Source organism: Perognathus longimembris, chromosome 1 (genome assembly GCF_023159225.1).
Source record: "Perognathus longimembris pacificus isolate PPM17 chromosome 1, ASM2315922v1, whole genome shotgun sequence".
Taxonomy (NCBI): Eukaryota; Metazoa; Chordata; class Mammalia; order Rodentia; family Heteromyidae; genus Perognathus; species Perognathus longimembris.
The window spans coordinates 23,359,160-23,375,223 of NC_063161.1; the positions used below are offsets into that span (position 1 = coordinate 23,359,160).

The 16,064-nt window shown below is 41.7% G+C and overlaps 2 protein-coding genes across 3 annotated transcripts in view; both read left to right on the forward strand.

Moving 5' to 3' along the window:
• Window positions 1-1,528: 1,528 nt before the first annotated feature.
• Window positions 1,529-16,064, forward strand: part of Poc1b (POC1 centriolar protein B) — an 82,094-nt gene continuing 67,558 nt past the window's right edge. For both annotated transcript variants that reach the window (XM_048358492.1, XM_048358501.1), the window contains exons 1-2: window positions 1,529-1,642; window positions 2,231-2,315. In XM_048358492.1, coding sequence (XP_048214449.1) covers window positions 1,628-1,642; window positions 2,231-2,315 — 100 coding nt within the window. In that variant the 5' untranslated portion in view covers window positions 1,529-1,627. The remainder of the gene's footprint in view (window positions 1,643-2,230; window positions 2,316-16,064) is intronic.
• Window positions 2,423-5,748, forward strand: Galnt4 (polypeptide N-acetylgalactosaminyltransferase 4). Its single transcript, XM_048358481.1, has one exon. It carries the CDS (start codon window positions 2,480-2,482, stop codon window positions 4,613-4,615), a length of 2,136 nt encoding a protein of 711 aa, XP_048214438.1. The 5' UTR covers window positions 2,423-2,479; the 3' UTR covers window positions 4,616-5,748.

Genomic DNA, 16,064 nt, shown 5'->3' on the forward strand with positions numbered 1-16,064 from the left:
ATGAGAGTCATCACCCTAGATTGTTGAGTTCTTATGGACATAGACTATTTGATTATTTCTGAATTCCTCAAGTCCAAACATAGCACATATTTAATAAACATACTTGAAGTAGAGTAATACTATATTGCAACCTACAGTCATTTCTGCTTTTATTGGATGTACAGTAGTCATAACTCAATTCAGTTATGACACAACTAGTTAAGAACTTGTACTTAAGGTATGTAAGCAGACCCTTCATTTACATAGAATAATCTTACTGTTACAGTGTAACCTAACATTTTGTTGCCCCAAATCTTTATTCTCTGTAAAATTTTCAGTTATGTCATGCACGCTTTGAGGCAAGGTTTTAAGAAAGGGTACAGACTTGAAAACCTTATCTCTGTTGTAGCCCCAACTGTTATTTAAGAATGAAGCTTGGGGCTGGGAATATGGCCTAGTGGCAAGAGTGCTTGCCTTGTATACATGAAGCCCTGGGTTCAATTCCCCAGCACCACATATATAGAAAATGGCCAGAAGTGGCACTGTGGCTAAAGTGGCAGAGTGCTAGCCTTGAGCAAGAAGAAGCCAGGAACTGTGCTCAGGCCCTGAGTTCCAAGCCCCAGGACTGGCAAAACAAAACAAAACAAAACAACAACAAAGAATGAATCTTATAGTTAGCAAACGATAACACTGTAACGTTACCACTTCATCATGTTGCTGGAACACAAAACTATGTGTAAGAAAGCCTACTGTGGGAATGGTTATAATTACCCTGTGGTCTAGTAACTGAAAACAAAAACATATGCTTCTAAATTTTCTTGGAGGACTTTCAGTATGAGTTTACCACTGTAAAGCATGAGCAGATATGAACAGAAACATGCGAGGAGGGGGGCGGTGATCCAGCACTCAGGAAGGAAGGATCTCCAGTTTGAGCCCAGTCAGCTATCAAGACCCTTAACTCAAAAAATAACTATAGGAAAAAAATAAAAGTAGAAAGTACAGGTGGGTGGGGTGGACCCTGAATGGCTGCCCATTTGAATGAAGTAGTCCTCCTTCGGGTTTACTGTGCATTTGTATCTAAAAGGTTCATGCAGAGCAGAGAAAGTTAAAAACTTCAGTTACATTCCTCCAAGTAATTTAGCTCCTTTTGATATGTTAACTTCGTCCCGTCATCGGAGCCCCACTTCCATTCACAAGCAGTAGAGACCAGCTTAAAAACCTCGGAGCGCTGTCTCTTTAACACACAATGGAACGCTGATTGCATCGATTCCCGATCGCCCTCCCCTCATTCTCGCCCAGGTTACAATCCCTCTCACAGGTACCGAACTCCAGAGAACGCTAGCGTTAAAATACCGGGACTCTCGGGTGAGTGACAGCCCCTGCGCGAGTGTCCCGCCCCCTGCGCGGAGGGGAGGGGAGCAGGCCACAGCCCCGCTCCTCCCGCGCGAGCCTAGCGTTCTAGTTCTCGGGACTCGTCTGGCCACGCCTGGAGCGCGGGGTTTGATTGGGCCGCCGTTGTTGTAGTGACCGGGAGGCGCCCCCGCTCCGGGCGGACCGTTCCGGACGCCGCACGGTCCCCCCCCCCCACAGTATCCCACCCCCTCCCCCGACCCCCTCCCACCGGCGCCCGGCGCCCGCTGCGCCCCACATGGCCTCCGCCCCGGTAAGGACGGGCGGCCGGGTCCCTTCCGGAGCCGTCCCCGCTGGGACCCCACGGAGGGCACCCAGTGGGATGCGGGGCCAGGTCAGGGCCACGCTGAGGGCACCGGGCGGGAGGCGCCGGGCAACCTCGGCCTCTTGCCCCCCACGGCTCACCTCCCCCCCCCTCCACTACCGGGCTGCCACAGTCTCTGAGCCCCAACCCGGCTGCCAAGCGCCCCGCCCCGGGCCCCCGACAGCTCCAGGGCGGCCTCTAGAATTCTCGCAGGGCTTCCGTGGAGCGCCCGCGTCAGAATCACCCGGGAGGTTTCAAACCACCGAAGTCGGGGCGCCGCCTCCGGGACTCCTGGGGACGGGTCCCAGGAGGGGACCCCTCGGCCCCCTTTCCACCAAGTCATTCGTGTGGAGAGAAAGCCGAGTATGGAGGGATTTGCGGGCGCACGCGCCCGTCCGCGGCGGAGCGCTGCTGCCCTGCGCCCCTGCACGCACCCCTGCACCCCGGCACGGAGCCCTGGGAGGGGCAGCGATGAACCCCGATCTCCGGAGTTCCTGGTCTGCACCTGCCTTCAAACCTGATCCCCTTCCTTCCTAGGAGGACCCTGTCTTGGAGCGTTATTTTAAAGGCCACAAAGCTGCCATCACCTCCGTGAGCTTCAGCCCCAACAGCAAACAACTTGGTGAGTTTGATTTTTTTTTTTTTGTAATGACACGTAAGGTTTATTTGGCTGAAATCCTTTTTTCCCCTTCAGCCTTTGGCTGGAAGAACAGAGTCTGTATGGTCACCACGAAGGGGCGCAGCCCGAGACCCCTCGGGTATCTCCATCCCCACCCCATCTCCACCATGCTGGGGCCGGGCCTCCAGTGGGCCAGGCCTGACCCTACAACTTTCGAGGACTCACCAGCAGGTGGAGCGAGTGGGCAGGGGAGGGGTTTGTACTGGGCCCGGGATGGGTGGGGTGTTGGCTGGAGAGTTTGTGAAAAGTTCTGGGCCGAGCAAGAGGAAGTGGGGACGGAGGAGTTGGGCTGTACCGGAGGCCGAGGACCTCGGGGGTCACAAGCGATTTCTGGGAAAACTCTGGTGGCTGGAAAGGAGCTGGAATGCCTGCATGAACGGGGGAACCTGCTGGGAAGTTCACCCCTACCTGAGCGGGGAACTCAAGCTGTGTGTTCTGCTACACTTCCCGGGCCGGCGGTGTGGTGTCTCGGTGGCCAGGTCTGCGCCCTGGCCATGCGGATCCGGATGGCAGTGAGATGGACTTGGGCAGGCAAGAGCTGCCTGCTGCTGGCGCTTTTAACAGTAGCTTATATCCTGGTCGAGCTCTCTGTCTCTACTTTGCACGCTTTCCCAGGAGCCAGCCAGGCCGGGAACCTGGGGTCAGGACGGCTCTCAAACATTGAGAAAAAGGGAGAGGATTTGTCTCGACCTCTTTATGAGAAGCCCCCTGCAGATTCCCATGCACTTGGGGAGTGGGGGAGAGCCAGCAAGCTCCAGCTCAGCGAGGGCGAACTGAAACAGCAAGAAGAGCTCATTGAGAGATATGCCATTAATATTTACCTCAGTGACAGGATTTCCTTGCATCGACACATTGAGGATAAAAGGATGTATGAGTGTAAATCCCAGAAGTTCAACTACAGGAAACTTCCCACCACCTCCGTTATCATCGCTTTCTATAATGAAGCCTGGTCGACTTTGCTCCGTACCATTCACAGTGTTTTAGAAACTTCCCCTGCAGTCCTTTTGAAGGAGATCATCTTGGTGGATGACCTGAGTGACAGAGTGTATTTGAAGACACAACTGGAAACCTACATCAGTAATCTGGATAGAGTCCGATTGATTCGAACCAATAAGCGAGAGGGGCTGGTGAGAGCCCGCCTGATCGGGGCCACTTTTGCCACGGGGGATGTTCTCACTTTCCTTGATTGTCACTGCGAGTGTAATTCCGGTTGGCTGGAACCACTTCTAGAAAGGATTGGTAGAGATGAAACTGCAATTGTTTGTCCTGTTATTGATACTATTGACTGGAATACCTTTGAGTTCTATATGCAGACAGGAGAGCCCATGATTGGGGGGTTTGACTGGCGTTTGACATTCCAGTGGCATTCTGTCCCCAAACATGAAAGGGACCGGCGGACATCAAGAATTGATCCCATCAGATCGCCAACTATGGCTGGAGGACTGTTTGCTGTCAGCAAGAAATATTTTGAGTACCTGGGAACATACGATACTGGAATGGAAGTGTGGGGAGGTGAGAACCTAGAGCTGTCTTTTCGGGTGTGGCAGTGTGGTGGCACATTGGAGATCCACCCGTGCTCTCACGTGGGTCATGTATTCCCTAAGCGGGCACCATATGCTCGACCTAATTTCCTGCAGAATACTGCTCGGGCAGCGGAAGTGTGGATGGATAAGTATAAAGAGCATTTCTACAACCGAAATCCTCCAGCCCGGAAAGAGGCTTATGGGGATATTTCGGAAAGAAAAATACTACGAGAACGACTGAGTTGCAGAAGTTTTGACTGGTATTTGAAAAACGTGTTTCCTAACTTACATGTACCAGAAGATAGGCCTGGCTGGCATGGGGCTATTCGCAGTATGGGCATCTCTTCTGAATGTTTAGATTACAATTCTCCTGAAAACAACCCCACAGGTGCCAACCTTTCATTGTTCGGATGTCACGGTCAAGGAGGCAATCAATTCTTTGAATATACGTCCAACCAAGAAATAAGGTTTAATTCTGTCACTGAGTTATGTGCAGAGGTTCCTGAACAAAAAAACCATGTAGGAATGCAAAACTGTCCCAAAGATGGACTTCCCATCCCAGTAAATATTATTTGGCATTTTAAAACAGATGGGACCATTTTTCATCCATACTCGGGACAGTGTCTTAGTGCTTATCGGACACCTGAGGGCCGACCTGGTGTGCAAATGAGAACTTGTGATGCCCTAGATAAAAATCAGATCTGGAATTTTGAGCAATAGAAAAAAAAAAAACACAACAGAACTTTTTGTCATGAGTTGACACCAGCCCCCGAAAGGGAGAGAGTCACAGTGAAGATTGTGTTTAACCAGAAGTCACCCAGCAGTCATCTGAGGGGACCAGAGAGTTGTGGGTCATTCGGGAATATTACACTGAAACTGGGTGCGAGTGCTGCTGTTTAATATGTCCATGCCTTACTGTTTATTTTATGTAAGAGCTTTGTTGATAGGGTTTCTTACTTCTCTCTAAAGAAACTGTGAATTGAGAGACACAGAAAACTTTTAAGTGTCACACATATGTTAAAGAATGTAAAAGTCCAAGCAAAATGAAATATGATTTATACTGGTGGTTGCATTTGCTGCACATCCCATTTTTGAAATCAAAACTTGTAAATATGCGTTTGAAGTTATTACTATTTTGATTACATAGGATCTGGTTCACTTTTAAGGTAATCCTTGAATCATACAGAAATCAAAGAAAAGTTGATCTTGAGAAAAGAGCCTGGTTTAGATATTTCTGTCAGTGGTTTGAATGTGAGTTTGGAAGGCTTTTTAACACACAGACATCCCAAGCAATTAGAAGTCTGGATGAAATGGGAAGATAGTTACATTCCATACTTTGTAAATGAGCTATTGGACTTAACTGATCTATATATCAATACCTCTAATTTTGCATGCTCTCCCTTTGTGAACTTGTGAGTAGGGCATTTTCTGATTGCACTTCCTTTATTTATGAATGTATGGGAACGGATTTATTCCAAATACTGTCCCTCCCTTTGTTAATGCTTAATCATTTAAAGTAAACACAATTGAGACCTCTCTGAAGTTAAACCCAACTAAGTTTACTGAAATATGTGAAACTGAAAGTGGACCCAGTTCTACAAGGACTGGAACTCTTTTACAAATTCCTACTGACCTGGAAATTTAAGAATTTGTCTTAAGATTGCAAGAAAAAAAGAATGCATTGGCAATTGTCAGTGCTACCTTCTGTGTATTTTTAGCACCCAGCAGCCTGGTGCTTAGGCAGCTTTTACTAAGTGGGTGAATGAATGACTTAGCTGAGGAATATGATTTTCATCCAGTCATTTTATTGTGCTTGCTCATCAGATTCCTCATCTGTAGGTGATTTATGAATGTCCCAGCTATAAAATGTTGATTATACATTCTCTCTTCAGACTCATTCATTGTGCAATTTCTATTATACTTTTCCTATCTTCACTTTCAATATAGGTAATGCTGAATGGTCCAGTTGTGAGCTGAAATGAGTGGTGGTTTTTAAAACTGAGTGAGCTGGGCCACCTGAAACAGTGGTTTCTGGTAGTCATTTCACTTTGACAGTTCTTGAACCAATTTTGTTTTTAAAACTTCTAAGCCCTCTCCAGGCACTGGTGGCTCATGCCTCTAATCCTAGCTACTCAGAAGGCTGAGGTCTGAGGATTGAAGTTTGAGGGGCAGAAAAGTCCATGAAACTATTATCTCCAACAAACTACTCAGAAAAAGCCAGAAGTGGTGCTATGGCTCAAGAGGTGGAGTGTGAGCCTCTAGCATGAAGAGGCTCAGGGATAGCGCCCTGGCCCTGCCTGAATTCAATCCCAAGGACTGGCAAAAAACAAAAGTTATCTTTTGACTAAGAATATTAATAATTCCAAACTAAATTATGTGAAAAGTAAACATACTTTTGGTTTTTTGTTGTTGTTTTGTTGCCAGTCCTGGAGCTTGAACACAGGGCCTGAGCACTATCCCTGGCTTCTTTTTGCTCAAGGCCAGCACTCTACCACTTGAGCCACAGTGCCACGTCTGGCTTTTTCTGTATATGTAGTGTTGAGGAATAGAACCCAGGGCTTCATGTATACCAGGCAAGCACTCTACCACTAGGCCATATTCCCAGCCCCATACTTTTGTTTTGATGTATCTTTACTGCATTCATACCAATGTTACATCCAGAAATCACAGACTGAACTTAGAATTAAATCTCAGTTTCTCCAGTTTGGCCTGCATTTTTGAAAAATGAATACTCCATAAAGAATTTGTCTACAAGTATTCCTAAGGAATTTTCAGTGTTTACTTGATGACATAGAGAATAGGAACTATGCAAAATATGAATTTAAGGAATCATTTAGAACAGCCATTTCAAAAATTTTAAATTGCTATGGTAAATGAGACTGTTTTGTTTCTTTTTTGTGTGTGCCAGTCTTGGGCCTTGAACTCAGGGCCTGGATGGTGTCCCTGAGCTTTTGTCCACAGCTCTACTTCTGGTTTTCTGGTGGTTAATTTGGAGGTAAGGGTTTTACGGGACTTTCCTGCCCTGGCTGACTTAGAACCATGATTCTTAGATCTCAGCCTCCTTAGCTCCAATTACAGACATGAGGGACCAGCTCTAGGCTTTTGTTTCTCTTCTGTTTCTTAAAATGAAAATATGTTAGTAGTCTCTGTAAATTTCCAGCAACCTTAAAGTTTATCAAAGAGTTGTCTAGCTTCTATGTGCAACATGCTTAGCTCTGGTATTCATTTAAGAAAAGTTCATAACAATGCTCTGAATTATACAAATGAGGTTTTCTCTCTCCTTTTAATGATAAATTCCCATTTTTAACTTATTTTAAGAATGATCTCTTCCTATGCTTTTCTTAGCCCACTATCTTATGAGAAAAAAAAATGGATGCATTGTGGAAGTACCTGTTTGAATTATTCTTTATTTTCATATCTTATTGTTCCTATCAAAAGCAAAAAGAAACTTAAAACTAAGATGTTAATTTTTTATTTAAATGGGTGGGTGGTGACCCAGAAATCTTTTTGGAATCTATTTTAGGCTGGTGTTTTATTTATATCAATAATTCACAATAGTTAGTCTTTTTATCCCTGACAATAACATATGTTAACCAGGAATATGATTCATGTTTTTATATGTAGGTATGTTCCAATTTGATTCCAAAAATATGCCGTAATTGCAGGTACAAATATATTTTCATTTTTGAATTCTAATTTATTGGTACTCACAGCTCTCTTTTGCTGTAGACAATTAAGAGTTGACCTTTTAAGCTAATTCACGTGATTAATAGTCATTTTACAAATTGATGAGAAAGAACTTTCCACTTTAAATATTCATTATGTCAATTTAAAAGATTGACTAGCATTCTTTGCAGTCGTTTTTATTTTTAAAAAATGTTAACATGGTCATCAGAAGGGTCTTTATGACTCCAAATAACCTGTTTGTGGAATAAAAGGTGTTTATTCACTCAGTAGTAGGCTCTTGTATATGCATTCACGTTAGCAAATTAGAATTTTCTAGGTTGGGGAACAAAATATTAGTTTTTACATTGAATACTGTTGTTTTAGCACCTAAATTTTAATTAATAAAATATTTAGCTTCAATGTGGTCTTTTAAAATTGTTTAATATTTTTGAATGAGCACAAACTTTGAGGTTCAGATTAATCTCTTAAGTGACAAACTTTTTGAGTTACGAAGTTTCTTTTTTTTAAATAGTTTTTGTAATATGAAGACAAAATAAAATGTGTGGCTAGTTATTTTTGCAAATGGATTCTGATGATTTTAGCTTATGGGATTATTGCTCCTGTGTACACATTAATGATGGTAACAGAGGTAAGTTAAGCTTTTAATTCTTTTACTTAAAGATGCAGACAGAATATAAAAAGTTAGGTTAAATCCCTGCATTACTTTGTAAGTTGTCATTAACCAAGAATTTTTTTAAGGTAGTGTTAGCTTTATCATTGCACTAAGTACTTATAAACCAACTGCAAATGATCAAGGATCTTAGGGACCCATGGGAATCACTACAGAAGGAAGCAAGGGATATCTGGTCACAAGAGTACTCATTTCAAAACTTGTGCTGAAAAGATAGATGTCTGCTCTATGAAACACATAGCTTCACACTTTCCCCTTTTTTTACATTTATTTATTTATATTGCTATTGTACAGAGGCCTTACCATTACATACGTCAAGTAATGAGTACACTTCTTTTTGAACAGTGTCAACTCTTCCTGTTTTCTTGCAGTGTTTTCCCTCCCTACACCCTCGCCCGCAAGTTATATAGTTCATTTTCAACATAGTATTTAGTGAGTAACACTGCTATGTTTGTTCACTCTTTGCCCCACCATTTCTGTGCTCCCTTTACCCTCCCCCAGACATATAAACTGACATATATGACAAAAGGTACAGAAAACAAAAATAGTGACAAAAAAGAGAAAAAAATCAAAATCACAAAAAACCTCCTTCCCATTTCTTGGAGTTCATTTTGGTAAACATCATTTTATATGATCATATGCTCATCACTGTTGAGCCTTTGTGATCCTTGCCTAAGAATATCCTTCATTGTTCTCACTGTGTGAATGTCTAGAGTCCTGTATAATTTGTCATGTCTATGTGTATTTTTTTGTCTTTTACCACCCACTGTGTTTGCTTGTAGATTAGTAGGCACATTCTAGTTACAGTTAATGAGGTAAAACATGCAACCTATGTTTCTGTCTCACACGTGTCCCTTTTAATAAGTGTAGATCCTTTTCTGGTGGAAAGGAACATCATCCTCTTTCTCTTTAGTGATTCCTATGTTTTAATTTTATTTGTTTAGTGGTGCTAGGGTTTTGAACCTAGGATTTCTAGGAAAACATCACTTGACCCACATTTTCTAACCCCTCTTTAATGATTTTCACACCCTACAACCTCATCTTTCCTGGTGAGACAGTGCCTGCCATTGGTTATTCTGATGATACTGCTTTTATCTGATGTCTTCTAAAAAGCATCTTTTTAATAATATATATTAATTGTACAAAACAATGAGTTTCATTATGACAATTTTCATACCAGTATATAAGGTACCCTGATCATATTATCAGATGTCTGATAGCCACATTTACGATATGTACAGATATGCTGATATTTTCACTTTCTCATTTCAATATTTAATTAAAAGTTACTATAAATATGTGGGGTTTCTTTAACCCTGCTCTCTTACTTAGTAACTCTTGTAACTGTAAATTTATATCTCTGTGTTTCAGTTCCATGAATGTAAAAAAAAACAACCAAAAAACAAAAACTGGAAAACCCACAGAGAACAGTATATTAGTGGTTTCCAGGGACTGGAGGAGGAAAGAATATAGGATAATGGGGGTTTTTTGCGGGGAAAGGGTTGGGGAATGGGTGTCATGATGAAATTTGTAGAATTGATGTTGGTTACATTATTTTATACTAAAGCTGAAATTTTATGGCTTGTGAATTATAACTGGATTTAGAAAAAAATCATTCTGGGAAGGAAAAGAGGTTGGGAAACTTCAAGTATCTCAGGGAAGAGATTTTGAAATTCCTTTTTAATTTGTAGAATTAAGAAAAATTGCTATAGATCTAAATCTTCTGGCTTAGTAGGAGGTGGAGTATAGAAATCAGTTTGCATTGGAGTTTTTCCTAAAAATTGAGAGGAACTTCAACTAATTCTTTGTAAAAAGTGAATTTAGTTCCTTTGTTGTATAGTTGCCTGTGACAGAATGGAAGACCAAAAATATCCTATTTGCTGATAATAATCATGTCCCTTCCTCTCCCCACCCCCCTCCTCCCTCTCACTCTCCTGTGCCAACCTTTATCTTCTCTCCCAGGCTGGGCTGGGAGAGCTGCCTACTGCAGATTGGAATTGTCCTCTACTGGTCACCATTCTAGCCCATTTATTCGCATTTACTTAAACCTGTTCCATAAAAGCAGTAGGGGAGGTAGTGTATTTATTTAGTATGCCTTTCTTTAGTCATCACCACTATGTGCCAGATGCTGTCCAGTGCTCTTCAGTGTGCACTCAGTAGTGAACAACACTGATCTGAGATGGTATAAAGAGGTCATGGTCCAGAGGCAGAGACAAATATTAGCTAGCAAACCCACAAATCCAAGTGTAAGTACACTAAGACAGAAGAAAGGAAAACAGTGCTGTGAAGGAAAGAAGCAGGGTGTTTGGTGATAATAATTCTCCACAGAAGTTATATTTAACTGAAGATATAAAAGAGGAATTAGCTAGGTAAAGACTAGAGACTGGCATAGGCAAAGACCCTTATAAGCCCTAGAAAGAGCTTGTAATAAATTAAGGAAGTAAAAGAATGTCAGAAAGGGTAGAGTCTGGTAAACAAAGGAAGAGTACAATGACATCATATACACAAAGAGTAGCCAAGGGGAGCTTGGCTATCAATTGTATCTGGATTTTTATCTTTTGGGGGTAGGGACACCAAAAGATGTGCCTTGGTCCTAATCACTGAAGCTATGCTATGCCTTTATTTGAAAGAATATTATTTGTAGTCAATTATAATTAATTAAGGATCTTGAGATGATATGAGCTTGAAATATCCAATGATAAGTGCCTTTAAAGGAAAATATTGGTGAAATATTGAATAAAGGGAAGCCTTATGAATCAGAGGCAGCCTTAAGCCAAAGTGATAAACCAGAGTGATAGCCTGAGGCAAGAGAAAACTTCAAGTTATAAACATGTTTATATAATTTAAAGTAATGGGATGTGATTAGGCCACCTAGGAATGAGAAGAAGAATGAGAACAAATGAGTCTGATTACTCCAGCCTTTAGATCAGGAGACAGAATGTAGTTTGTAGTATTCACCAAGGAGGAAACGCCATTGCCTCATGAAAAGCTGATGTCTAGAATATGGTACAGATGTTGAAGAGAGGGAAGGCATTGAGTTGTTAGAATGGAGGGAAGAGGATTAATGGAGAGTTGCACACTACTTTTCGGTGTAGAGGAAGACCCCTGTGAACTTAGCATGAAGTTACATTATCCATTTGGGGAGCTGAGTATCCAGCAATTCTCACTGGCACAGACATAGTCTTAGAAAATGCAGAGTGATTGGGATTTTGCCTGAGGAATTTGAAGGAAGAAGGAAGACTTGGGGAATTAAATATGTGTGAGCGAAGTGTGATATAAACAACTAGTTAAATGTAGTTGGAGAGAAGTGAGCCTCAATGAATAACTTAGGTCAGTGGGTTGGAGCCCTGGATAAGATGGAAGCTCCAGTATCAGCTATGGATAAGGAAAGTAAGGTGTCATAGTGGGTTTCCACTAAGGATTTGGGAAGTAGATGTTGAGTCTGCCAGTAGCCAGATCCAGTAATCCAGAATGCGTTTCTAAAAAGGCCTAGAGGGAAAGGTCTATGGAAAGGCCCTATTTTTCTCTCATTCTAAAATATTAACCACCTCAATCTTGCTTGGCTGACTCCTTGTCCTCTTAAAATACAACTGACTGCTCTATCTAAACTATTTTACCTACACATAGACTTGTCATGATTTCTTGCTTTATCTTTAAATCTTCTTGATCAAATCTAAAATTATAAATTGAATATGACTAATACTACTAGCTATTTTGAATGTCCTTAACTAAAATAATAATCTCTCTGAAGTGACAGAAAAGCAAGTTATCCCAGCCTGATGATTACACATTGAATATGTCCCATAGATTTCTAATGTCAATTTTAAAAACATTCTAAAGATAAAATTGTGTGTTTTGCCTCTGTATTTGTGAAATTCAAAGTCCAATAATTCCCAAAAGAAGCTGAGAACCAGTGCTCCTGCCTGTAAGCTTAGCCTATAATGTCTGCTTGACTTGATTTTAGGCTCCTTAATTTGGGATTTTGCCTGTTTTAATGCCCCACATATGGCAGAGATCAGATAACCTGTTACATGAACTAATAGTGCTGGTGCATAGGAAGAGGGGACTACGGAGAGCAGATGATGTGTGGAAAAGAGAAGATGATTGATGCTTGAGAGGGTTTCAGGATGGGTGGTTTCCCCAAGTAGTCAAGTCCAAGTTAAGTTGTTGAGAAGGAAGAAGACCTTTCAGAGAGGAGATTGTTGGTTCTAAAGGAAGTCATGAAGTGGGGTTCCTCTAGCACAGGGGTAGTTTTGGGGAAAGAGAGAAGGCATCCGTAGTAGTAGAGAAAGGGATACATGGAGCCAGTGGGGAATACATGTTTGCATAACAATTGATGACCTCAGGGACCTGAGGCTTAAACTTCTGGTCAAGACTGGAGGAAAGGTGGAGTGAGGTAGATTCCTTCCATTCTCCTTTCCTACCCTGTAACCTTTTGGAAGGTATGGGCTTTTGGGTTTCAGAGGCTGGGTTGGGAGATGGTGGAAGAGAGGAGAATGGGAGGAAACAATGGACATATGACGCATCACCCATTTTTATGGCTGCAGAAATTCAAAGTCCAGTAATTTTCCCAAAAAGTACTAGGTTGTAAGCCGAGTACCCGTGGTTCATGCCTATAACTCTAGCTTTTCAGAATTCTGAGATTTGAGGATCACAATTGAAAGCTATCTGGCAGAAAAGGCATGGGTAACTCTTATCTCTAATCATCAATAAAAGCATAGTGGAGCAAAAAAGGTAAGGGACAGCACCCAGACTAGTTCAAGCCCCAGTACCGGCCCCAAAACAAAAAGAATATTAGGTAGCAGGAAGAGGAGCCTGAGCAATACTGGTTTGGAGTCACAATTTTCGAACTGTACTCTTAAGTTAAACCAGTTTGTTTTTTCTCCTAGAGAGTCACATTCAAGTTTGAACAGATATTAATAATTTAAAAGTTTTCCCACATGGCTTGCATGGCTTCCAGGCTGTGCTTTAGCACTTACATTTTAAAGGTATATTATTTTTAAATATAGAATGGTACTTTTTTTCCTTTCAGGGTTACCTCAACATCAACTCAATCGCTATTTAATATGTAAGATATTGGTAGAATAAATGATGGTGAAGGATGCTGAATAGATACCGAATCACTTGCAACTGTTAGAGAAAATTATTTTGTACAGAGAAGCAGTGACAATACAGTACTTGGCCAATTTCAATGTGTATCAGAATTAACTTTTCAAAAATTCATATTCTCAGATCTTACCTCAAAGGATATGTGTTTTTTTCACCCCTAGAAATATGCATTTAAAGTCAGCCCCCAGTCATTATACTGGAGAAAAATCTGTAATTACTCAATGCTTTTGAGAATCAGTAGCTAATTGGTTAAAAGCTCTTTCTTTGGAGTCTGACAGAAAAAACGAGAGTAAAATTGAACTTAACTCTTTCACCTGCATGGCCTCGGCAGGGCCCGTTACCTCACCTCTCTAAATCCCATGCCTTTATCCATAAAGTAAGCATGATATTCTACCACATTGGGAGGCTCAGGCAAAATAATGCTTATGAAGTATTTAGAAGTTCTAGGTCTATAATAGAATAGTAGCTTTTTATTTATTTTTTGGTCGTGGGGCTTGAACTCGGGGTCTACCCAGAGGTCTGGGGTCTACCAACCCCAACCCCAGGCTCTTCAGCTTAAGGCTAATGCTCTGCCACCTGAGTCACAGTGCCACTTCTGATTTTCTGGTGGCTAATTGGAGACATGAGTCTCACAGACATTCCTGCCCCTGCTGGCTTTGAACCACAACCCTCAGATCTCATCCTCCTTAGTAGTTAGGATTATAGGCATGACTTACCAGCACCCAGCATAATAGTAAAGGTTTGTACCACTGATGTTACCTGTCTTTAGAGACATAGAATTTGACTACATTAGTTTCCAGTTCTCCACATCTCCCTACTAAAGCTTTCTTTTTTGGCAGAACTAATGTTTGAGCCTGTTTTGGTTATTTTTGGGGGGTGGGGGTGGGAGCTGGGTGAGGGCACATTTCTAGGGCTTGAATTCAGGGCCTGGGTGCAATCCTTGTGCTTTTCCTCAGGGCTACCTCTCTACCACCTAAACCACAGCTCCACTTCTGGCTTTCTTGGTTGGTTGGGTGGTTGGTGTTACTGGATAAGAAATGTTACCGGGTTCAAGGGAGGGGATTCCCCGTCCCTCCAAGCGTCCACCACTCAGAGACAGTCTCAGGTTAAAAAGATAGATTTATTGGGGAAGCATAAAGCAAACTGACCAGCCAGGGATGCAGCACAGACTCGAGAGCCGAAACTGCAACAGTGAAAAGCTGGCGGACCAGCCAGGGACATAGTGCAGACTGGGGAGTTGTCACTGTGACCTGGAGCAGTCCTCAAATTGGGGTTTATAAAGGTAAAAGTGTAGCACAGATGTAGGAGCTTGATGCAGGGGGTAGAGCACACAACAAACAAGCTATTTACAGAAGCAGAATTTGGGGGTCAGGTTGACCTAATCTACTCCCCCCCCCCACATTTCCTACTATGTTTCCCTAATCAAGATGGATTCAGCTGTACTCCCTACAACAGTTGGTAGTTTAGCGAGGGTAGGAATTTCATACACTTTCCTGCCTAGGCTGGCTTTGAATCCCTATCCTCAGATCTCAGCCTCCTCAGTAGCTAAGGATTATTATAGGCATGAGCCACTAGGGCCCAGCTCTGTTTCATTTTGTTGATGGTTTCTTTTGCTAGGGGCAAGCCTTGTCATATAATGCAATCCCATTTGTCAGTTCTTGCTATTATTTCCTGAGCTATTGAAGTAAAAATTATTTTTCAAAACACCCATAGCTTCTTTAGATTCTACTATGCTAGCAAGCTAATTGCCTATTATAAGCTAGAAAGAAAATGTGCTTAATTTTTTCCTCATTCAGGGCAGAGGACTTCTAAAATACTGCCATGACTTATTTATTTTATATAATGCTTGCATAGTACAGTCTAATCCTAATAGTACTAAAGTGTTAAAATTTATCTAGTTCATATAGAAATGTTGTCATTTTTTGTGTGACCCTCTTCTTTCTACCTAGGTTTGCAAATGTATGTACCTGGGAATTGGATTTTTTCTTTTCATAAAAAAAAATTATAGAGAACCGCTTGTTGATTTCTTTACTCTATTTCCTTGTTTGTTTGTGCCTGAAGAAGCAGGTAGTAAGTACAGTGTTTCCTTTGTGTGTATCCTTGTGTGCCAGTATAAAATGAGAAATACAATGAAGCACAAAGTCATGATACCTTCACACCACAACACTTGAGTGTCATTCTGTAATGGACCTTACATTACAGTAGGATATAATGGAAATAGAAACAGAATGACTTAATAATTGAAAATTTCAAAGGTTTCCATGTGAAGATCACTGAGATTTTCAGAATCTTTTGTGTATAGAATTAAATGAGTTGAGAGAATATAATTCAATTTTCTAAGGTATAAAATAATCTATATTAAGGACATAGACCTTTTCAATGCTATATTATTGTGTGTGTATATATATACACACACACACACACACACACACACACACACACATTTGTTACTGGATTTAAATTCTGGGCTTTACACTAGCCAGGCAGGTATTCTACCACGGAGCCATACATACTTCTCTAGCCCCTATTATATGTACTCTTTAACTCAGACTCAGTAATATATCTTTTCTTTTTCGTCAGTTGTGGGCCACTGTCCCTGAACTTTTTCACTCAAGGCAAGTACTCTACCACTTTGAGCCACAGCACCACTTCCAGTTTTCTGGTGGTTAATTTGAGATAAGAGTCTCATAGCCTTTCCTGTCC

Excerpts from the sequence above, each read along its gene's own strand:
- Galnt4 (XM_048358481.1), top strand. The coding sequence starts at position 2,480 with ATGCTGGGGCCGGGCCTCCAGTGGGCCAGGCCTGACCCTACAACTTTC.